This window comes from Nicotiana attenuata, chromosome 6 (genome assembly GCF_001879085.1).
Source record: "Nicotiana attenuata strain UT chromosome 6, NIATTr2, whole genome shotgun sequence".
Classification (NCBI taxonomy): Eukaryota; Viridiplantae; Streptophyta; class Magnoliopsida; order Solanales; family Solanaceae; genus Nicotiana; species Nicotiana attenuata.
The window spans coordinates 87,308,458-87,318,454 of NC_031994.1; the positions used below are offsets into that span (position 1 = coordinate 87,308,458).

General features: G+C 37.5%; 1 protein-coding gene across 1 annotated transcript; it reads right to left on the reverse strand.

Moving 5' to 3' along the window:
* Nucleotides 8,423-9,550, reverse strand: LOC109228075 (zinc finger BED domain-containing protein RICESLEEPER 2-like). Its single transcript, XM_019393256.1, has one exon. It carries the CDS (start codon nt 9,548-9,550, stop codon nt 8,423-8,425), a length of 1,128 nt encoding a protein of 375 aa, XP_019248801.1.

Sequence of the window (9,997 nt, forward strand, 5' to 3'; positions counted from 1 at the left end):
TGTACAAACTTTTTAGCGTCAAGGCCTTTCAGGACCGGAGGTGCACCTGGTATTTGGTCGACCCTGGAGTTGTATGTTTCTACTTTTTTATTGTTGGCCTCGATCTTTTCCTCCCCCTTTTCGATTCGTTCGGTCAATTCTTCTAGCCTCCTAAGAACCGCAGAATCAGCATCCGGCCCACCCCGTTCCGGCTGTACTGGGGTCGGATTGATGATTGCAGCTGCACGGGGAGCCTCCTCGGACCTGACAGGCTCCTGGACCCGGCTCTGGAGCTGAGCTATAGCCGATTGCTGGGCTTGCAGCATGTCAAAAATCATTTTAAGGTTGATAGTCTCTTCGCCGACTGCCTGGGCCCTCGAATCGTCCTCTCCCCGGACGCTATGTGATGATCCGGAGGCCTGATCAGTGTTGAGCGCCATCCGGGAATCGGCATCTATCGGGTTTTCGAGCCCGGGCATTCCATTGTTTCCTGTCTGCTGTTCAAGTTCGTTGTTGATTGATTGTGCCATTCTATGAGTTGGTAATTTGAATGTAAGATGGACTCTTTTGCAAAGTACCAGTGTACTGTGATGCGTCAAGAAAGAGTATCAAAGAGCTCACTAATATCCTTAGCCCCACGGTGGGCGCCAAACTGTTTACCCTGGAATCCGGATAACAATTGAATTTATATAGGGTTTTAAGGATCCGTGAACTAAAAGATACAAAAGGTTTGGATTGAGGAAAATAAAAGATAAAGACTCAACAATTGCTGCTAAAGTAAATAATCGCAGAATATAATATTGCTTAGAACAATTGTGCTTGATAGCGTACAAGAATTGAGAGAGATGGTACCCTATTGTAATGGTTTTCCCATCCCCTCTTTATGGGGTCTTCTCCCCTTTTATACATTCTGATTAAGGGTAAAAATAAGGTAGGTAAATTAATTACATCGTGGATCCCTGTAATTACGCCTTAATGGCCTGAAGTGGTTGAGAAAATCACGTTTGGGCGAGATATCCGGCGACGCTTGGTTATCCGTTACGAGTCCGGCTTCCGACCTTGTGTGTTTCTCCATCCGGTGGTGACTCATATCGAGCTCTGCAATGGTCTCGAAATGACTCGACCTCGGTTGTTGACGTGGCCGTCGTTCTACCTTGCATCCAGGTCGGGTTCGATGGCCCCGACTTGCCCCGGACCGGACCCAACCCGGTCGGGCTCAAGCAAAAAGGGTATCACCCAATACACCGTCGTTGGATTTTCGCTGGGTTATTAGCTTGCGGTTATTCGACGTGTTCTACTGGAGACTTTGTAATACAAAAGAGAGTTTTATTTTAAAGGTTCATTCTTCTCTTTTCTTTATGTTAAATCATTTTTAGTGATGTCTTTGAATGTGTTTATTTGCCTTGTTCGGAAGCTATTGCAGTATCGTTCTATAATGGCTGAGTTCTCTAACTTAGTTTGTTTAGTGATATAGCAGCCTATTTGTGATTAATCTGTTGCTCATACGTTTTTTTTTAAATTTTTGTGTTAGTTTGTAGTATTTTGAGTTTAAGTAAGTCTAAAAAATGAAAAAAAATGAATTTGGAGATAGATTTTGTTCGGTATTTTCCTTTGGCAGTTTGGTTTCCATGTCAAAATGTCTTTACATGGTTTTCGTTAATTCTCTACTGTATTAGTGCTAAGTTTATTCAGTTAGTTTCTTTTTTTATAAATCACATGCTTTCTTTATTCTCCTCAAGTCCATTTGCTCATAACTTCATATAGCTAATTTGTTGATCTAGTTGTATCATTCTGTAGTTACTTCACAGAATCTTTAAGGGCAAAATTATTGACTAAGACAAAAAAAATATAGTGAGTTTAAGGCAATAATCTGTCAAATTTATATCTCTAGGTCTGACCCTTAAATACCTTTTTAGTAATTTCTTATCAATTAAGTTATATCACTCATCTACTTCTTTATATCCATAATAGGCTTTACAATAATCTCAAGCTTAGGAAAATAATAATGAACACCAGTAGTATACTTTTAGGCGCACTTTTAATTTATTATTGTGATTGTGTACATGTACGCGCGACATGGTTGAAGCGTCGATTTTCAAAATAAAACTAAGGTACACGTTCGCGTGACTTTGGCCAAATAATTTTAATATTAATTAAGTGCTATTAATTATGTATATGTATGCGTGACATGATTTTTAGCGCATTAAATAAAATGAGTACACGTATGCGTGACTCGTTTTCGAGATAATTCCGTAATCCCGAATAATCAAGTAATTAAAGGCTGTAAAGGTAAATGCACATAGGTTCTAAAATACATAATTAAATAAATTAAATAAGCCAGGTATGATTAAAAGCGACCGTGCTGAAACCACGGAATTCGGGAATGCCTAACACCTTCTCCCAGGTTAACAGAATTCCTTACCCGGTCTTCTGTATTCGCAGACCATAAATAGAGTCATTTTCCTCGATTTGGGATTTAAAATAAACCGGTGACTTGGGACACCAATAATTATCCCAAGTGGCGACTCTGATTAATTAAATAATCCCATTTCGAATAATGTCACTTAAATTAGAAAAATTCCCTATTCTCCTCGGGAAAAAGGAGGTGTGACAAACATTATAAACATGAGCCCGGTAAGGGAGGGGGAACGGGTCAACTTCGTAGGCATATGGAAGAGAAACACCCTCTTGATTGGGGAGTAAATGATGCATCTGGGCAACAAAAACTTAACCCGAGTACTGGGAGGTTATTTGGTAAATACGATATTAAGAAAGATCGGGAAGAATTAGCTAAAATGATTGTTTTAGTTTTGCTTCTTCACCGTATCTTGTTACTTATATTCAAAGAATTCATAACCCTATATTTAAAGGTATTCCTAGAAGTACTTGTAGAGCTGATATCTTTAGGCTTTTTGGACAATATCAGACATATATACGTTATTTGTTCGCAAGTCTTCCTTGTAAAGTTTCTCTTACTTCTGATATTGGTCGTGCTGTAAATGGAAATGATAATTTGACTGTTACATACCATTGGATAGATGATAATTTTTGTATGCAAAAACGTATTATTGCTTTTAAATATGATGAAGATCAAAGTCATACTGGTGCATTTATAAGTAATACTATACATGAAGTTGCTATATTTTATAATCTTGCATAAAAAGTTTTGTGTATGTCATTTGATAATGCTTCTAACAACAATGCTGCTATTACAATATTAAAATTGCATCTACACCCACTAGTTCCTGAAATATTTCATGTTAGATGTGCATGTCATATTTATAACTTGATTGTGAAGAGTGACCTTGAATTATTTAGAGATGAAATTACTTTAGTTAGGAGAGCTGTTGGTGTAATTCAAGGAAATAATAAAAGTGCTAGATTAAATGCATTTAAGGAAAAATGTGTACACTATGGACTAAAACCAAGACTCATGCCTGAAGAAATAGTTACTAGGTGGAATTATACTTATTTATTCTTAAGATGTTGTTATAAATATAGAATGTCTATAACTGAAGTTGCTAATTCTCATTGTACCGATCCTAGCCGTTTGTTAACATCTAGAACTTGGGATGTCATTCATGATGTTGTACACTTTTTACAAAATTTTTATGTGGCTACACTTGAGTTTTCTTGAGCTTATTATCCTACTATTGCAAATGGTTTAGTTCATATTGCTGAAATTTCTCTTTTACTACATAATTTGAAGCAGAAAGAATGATATGCTACTGTTGTTGAATCTATGCTAGATAAGTTTAAAAAATATTTCTACCCAATTCCCTATATTTACCTAATTGGTGCTATTTTAAACCCTACTGTCAAAATGATAAAGTGTCGCTAATTAATTAGAGCTTTATATACTTATATGGATATTGGACCAACTGAAACTCCTGATATTGACACTTGTATTTCTGAGCTACACACACATTTACAAACTTTATATAATTATTATGCTAACATTGTTGATGCTTCTTCGGTTGTAGATGCAAATATTCCTTCAACTAATCCTTCAACATCTGGAACAACTATGGATGATGATGATTGTGTTCAAGATTATCTGATTTGGTCTACACTAGGAGAGCATCAACAAACCAGTAGCAGGAATATTGATGAACTACAATTCTACTTGCTAAAGTCACCAGAGCCCATCACAAAGTATTTTCTACCGCTGGGTTGGTGGAAGAGCAACTCAAATCAATTCCCTGTTCCTTCGGCCATGGCTCGAGACGTGATAAATGTGCCGATTTCAACAGCCGCATCAGAGAGCGCATTTAGCCAAGCAAGGCAGCAACTAGGAGATACCTGTCATTCATTGGTCAGCAACGCTTTGGAAATTCTAGTGTGCTTCAGAGATTGGATAAGATCAGAACGGCGAAATCAAGGGCGTGGCGAGGTAGACGAAGAGGAGGACCAAGAAATTGGAAATATAATGGTTTATGGTTCCGATTCAACCAATGCCGGAAACCTAGAACCTCATGTTGACATGGAAGAACTTACAAAAATGATGCAAAATGTGTGATGTACTATTTCTTATTTTTTATAGTTGTTGTAAACTTTTAATTTGCAAGTTCAAAAATAAAAAAATCAAAATATAACTTGCAAACTAATTTGAAGTATTAAGAATATAAAATGAAAGCCTTCGGAGTTTGTTCCTTACATATTGCCTATTGGTCTTATTAAATAATTTTTTGTAGCCACTTACTTTCTAATTTCAATTTTATAATTTTAAAATACAAATTTCAAATTTAAAACTTTAAACTTTAAACTTCAGAGTTTAATTCTAAGCCTTATAAGTTTGCAAATACTTAAGTATCAATAACATTGAATAAGAAAAATAAAATTTAATTTTAAAAAAAACAGTAGCCCTGCCCGCCCGAACCCGAACGGGCCCTAAAAAACCCAAAACTTCCCAACCCGCCCCAGCCCGTTATCACAGCCCGCTAAGCAGCCCGCCCAATAACTGAACGGGCTGGAGTTTTTCCCGTTCAGCCCGTCCCAGCCTGCCCGATAAACAGGTATACCCCTACCTTGTGAGGATAGAGAGGCTGTTTCCAATAGACCCTCGACTTAGAAAAACATAAGCACCACATTAATGAAAAGAAGGGACAGTACCAAAAAGCCATATAAAAGCAGAATAAAAACAACAAGATAGCAAGGTGATCAACAATGAAGGAAACAACGGTTAGTCATAAAAACCTACTACTAACAGAAAGCGAGACCGCGTGCCAATACTACTGTTATGAACACTCTAGACTACCTACTCTACTACCCTAATCCTCGGCCTCCATACCTTCCTATAATGTCCTCGGTCAGCTGAAGCTGCGCCATGTCTTGCCTGATCACCTCTCCCCACCTCTTCTTTGGCCTATCTCTACCTCTCCGTAGGCCCTCCCATGTCAACCTCTCACACCTCCGTACTAGAAAATTCATTAAATATATAAATATAATTTAGTAACTAAGACGAGCTATGAATTTCGTTGCTAATTCAGAACCCATAAACTTTAGTAGATTACTTACTACTTCCATCATATTAACAATTTTAACTATAAGTATTTACTTGATTACCTTATATATGACTTAATTGGTATCAATATTCTTTATATTATCGCATTGTATTCTATTCACTTGCTACTTATACTTGAATTATATGGTAATACAAAATATATTTATATGATAAAATAATAATAATAGGATTCTTATACCATATATAAAATCAGATATGTTAGTATGATTTATTTCTGTATACGGTTAAAATTGGGCCTACCCGATTCTACTATTTGATTGAGACCAGTGAGTTGCATCAAAGGTCGGCCCACAGTGGATCAGACCGAAGCACGAGGACAAGGTACCGAGTTTGAGAATCGAGGTGCATGTCGAGATCGAGGCCAGTAGAGATCGAGACCAAATAGGGCATACTTCAAGCAAAGCGCAATAACAGAAAAGCGAGATATCCGTGACTGGTCGAAGACCATGACGTAAATCTCGGAACAGATCAAATCAAGGGCGGTTGTTTAGGCTAATCATGAGATTTACTTCCGTAATTAGAATTGTACCATAGATAGGATTCCTCTACTATATAAAGAGGGTTCTAATCATTTTGTAAGCATCTGACATTCACGTATATCAAAGCAATACAACACTTTCTTTCTAGCTTATTTTCTTGTTCATGAGCTTGCTTATTTCTTAACTATTTAGTACTGACAAGCTCGAGGGCATCCTAGTTCGAGGGCTGAATCACGCTTCAACACTGTTTTCTTTATATCATTGTTGATTTATATTACTAATCTTTACATTTATCAATTGGTATTAGGTGAAATCACGTGTCCTTAAAATCACATTATAAGTTTAATTGTTATCCAATATTAAGGGTAAACAGTTTGGCGCCAACCGTGGGGCTAAGGATAATAGTGATTGCCTGATACTAATTCTCGTAACACACACTGCTTTACGCTTGTTCTCGTGAGTGTCTTTGATTTCAGGAATCAATATGTCAAACTCTCAAGTAGCACCCACTCACACGAATAACGACCTTGGTCTCCATGGCGAGAACGAAAACGTTGCCGCCCCGGGAAACGGAGTTTCTCCAGTCAACCCCGACGGACCGCTGGCCGTAGACCCAGTCGATGTCAGCTCCCGCATTGCCATTAATGCGAATTTGGGCGTCGACCTTGAGAATAGTATCCGTAGGGATGCTCGAGCAGCCGATCAAAACACACAGAGCAGTGATGAAGGCGGAATTAGCCTTCGAATGATATTCGAGATGTTGCAGACTCAACAAGCCGCGATAGCACAACTCCAAAATCAGAATCGAGCACTAAGCAGAATTGAGCTTGAAACATCACAAGAAGTTTATTCATAGAGCCGAACCTGTACCAGAGAGACCGAATGCCAATGAATGGGGGACTGACCCCACCATTATGAAAATGCTCGAGGATCTCACTAAACGGATTTAGGGGTGGCAATTGGGGCAGGGCGGGGCGGGGCAAGCCTTGACCTGCTAATATTTTGACCCGCCCTGCCCTGCCCTATTTAGAATTTTTTCAAATTTTGCCCTGCCCCGCCCCGCCCCGCCTTGCCCCGCCCTGCCCACTCTTGTAATTTTTTTTTTCTAATTCTAAGAAGTGTTATACTGTACACCATTAACATGTGTTTAACTCTCCATGTAAAACCTAGTAACAAAATTAGTCTTAAAATTTGGGGTAATCACGTGCTATATATATTCGGTTAAATTGCATTGGTAGTAAAAAGTAAATTTTTACGTGTCAACGTATATAACTTAAATCCAGTTTTTCAGCCAACGAAGCAAAATTTTATCTAGTTATGAGCTACAATTTTGAACATGAAACATGCCTGTGAACATTATCAGATTCATGTACTTCCTAATCAAGATTTTGAATAGTAATTTAAGCAACGTTAAATAATGAATAAGCTCACATATATTAGTCCTAAATATTGAAATTAGCTGAGATTGAATTTTATTGATGAAAGATGCTACCTTGGGAAAGGGCTGTTCACTGCTTTCTGTCCATATTTTTTTTTCTAATTCTTTTTGATGTCGTGGCTTTGGTTCATGTCATACGACAAATGGATTCAGGGGTTCTCAACACCCACCAACTCAAATTTTAGATCAATACTACACTTGGGAGTTATAAAACAAAAGAGAAATAATGTAATAGTAAAGTTTGCTCAAACTTGCAGGTTCTTTGGCATATCGCTAGTACATATCTCAGCAGAGAAAAAATCAAAATTACAAATGGAACACTTGCTGATATCAAACTAATGTTTGCTTTGATTAAGCAAAAGCAAATCTATTTCTTTGTCACGCCAATCCTCATAAGAGCAACATAAGCCAAGAACCTGTAACCCAAAAGCATAATAGCCAATGCAACCACTGAAATGCCCTTACCTCATCATCACACCAAATCTAAAATTTTAATATCCCTAGCAAAACAATATAACCCCTGACAAACAGTACCAACAGCAATAAAAACAGATACTATAAATTGAAACAATAGCTATGTGGCAATCCAAATTTGAGAGGAACAAAAGGGATGTAAGTATGTCAAGGGTCTCATAGTTGCGATAAACCACTTGAATCCGGCTCGTCCTCTTCATCAAGCAATGTTGGACATGAAACTTGATCAACGGTTGAAGTCAAACCTAAAAGGAAAAATGCATAGTTCAATGTATCAATATCGTATTAAACAACTGAATACCTATTAAGACAATAATGAGAAAATTACTTACCATTTAAGTCATTCCATAACCACGTGCGAGCACACATTAAAGCTTCCAAAATAGTGGGGTGGAGTCTACTCCGATGCGGGCTAATCAACCTCCCACTAGTGCTAAATGCCGATTCAGAAGCAACACTAGACACGGGAATGGCTAAGAGATCACGAGCCATTTTTTGCAATGTAGGAAATTTCAATCCATTTGTCTTTCACCGACTCAAATTGTCAAATGAAGGGGTTCGAGGTAGTAGGTCTTCTTCTAAGTACATATCCAACTCTGATCTTTTCTCCACGGTAGCTCCAGTTGAAGCTAAAAATCTATCAAAGCTCGAAAGCCGATCACCCTGAGTAAAACTAGTGACTTCACTAGAACTAGATGCTAATGAATCATGTGGAGCAGATAATTTACTCTTATAATCTTGAAAGAGATCATAACAATTGGATCGAACTTCTTGAATTTTAGTTGAAGCTTCTTCACCATAAATCAGTGGAAGAAAGAACTCTACCAACCTCATCTTGTACCGTGGATCAAAGATTGCAGCTACTCCCATCAAAATATGCACATCATCCCAATATTTTTTAAATTTCAATAACATGGCAGATGCCATATCGCTAATCAAAGGATTAAGCTCTTTCACCCAAGCTTCCAATTCTAGTTTAATTTCACAAACTTTTGTAAAGTATTGACTAGAAGTTGGATATTGAGTTCCTGAAAACTGTTCAGTGATATGATAAAAAAGTTTGAGCTTATCATAAACATCTTCTGCATTACTCCATTGCTCTTCAGTTGGATACGACTTATAATTTGTGTCAGTTAGACTCAACTTGTTAAACACCTCTTTGTATTCTATAGCTGTTCTCAACATTAAATATGTTGAGTTCCATCGAGTAGGACAATCATACTCCAACTTCTTATAACAAGAACAGTGAACCAAACATGCGGCTTCTTCAAACCTCTCAATTCTGCCAGCTGATCCAATCCAATCCAAGACACTATCACGCACTTTGCTAATACTATCTCCTATCACTTTTAACCCTTCTTGCACAATCAAATTTAAAATATGTGCAGCACAACACACATGAAATACTCGACCAGTCAACAACAAATCATTTTTATTGAGTTTCTCATCCAATAAAGTTTTAATCATAGCATTGTTTGTGCTAGAATTATCAACTGTGATAGTTGATATTTTTCGTTCAAGATTCCAATCAAACAAACAATTAACCAAAGCACCACACAAGGCATCTTTATCATGTGGAGCAGGCACATAAGCAAATCTCAAAATGTGACTTTGAAGCCTCCATGAATCATCAATGAAATGACCAGTAATAGCCATGAACCCTTTTTTGTTACTATTGGAAGTCTACATATCGGTTGTTATTGCAATTCTACTCGTGACTTTCTCCAACAACATAGAAGTTTGCGATTTCAAATTGTCAAAGATTTTTATTATGTCATTCTTGATTGTATTTCTGGAAACCATCTTAAACATAGGTTGAAGACTCGCAACAAAGTTCCTAAATCCCACATGATCAACTATAGAGAGTGGATACTCGTGTAAAATAATGGCATGTGCAAGCTTTTTATGTGAAACATGATCAAAATAACCACCCCCGGTATCGCCCTCATTTTGTGCATCTCTTGGCCTATTAGGACACTTAAGCATGTGATCTAACATAGATTTTGTCCCACAATTCCTAGCATTTTTATACCGGCGATCGCAATACTTACAAGCACTATATGGAACACCCTTAACCTTCACCGGCTCGAAATGATCCCATGC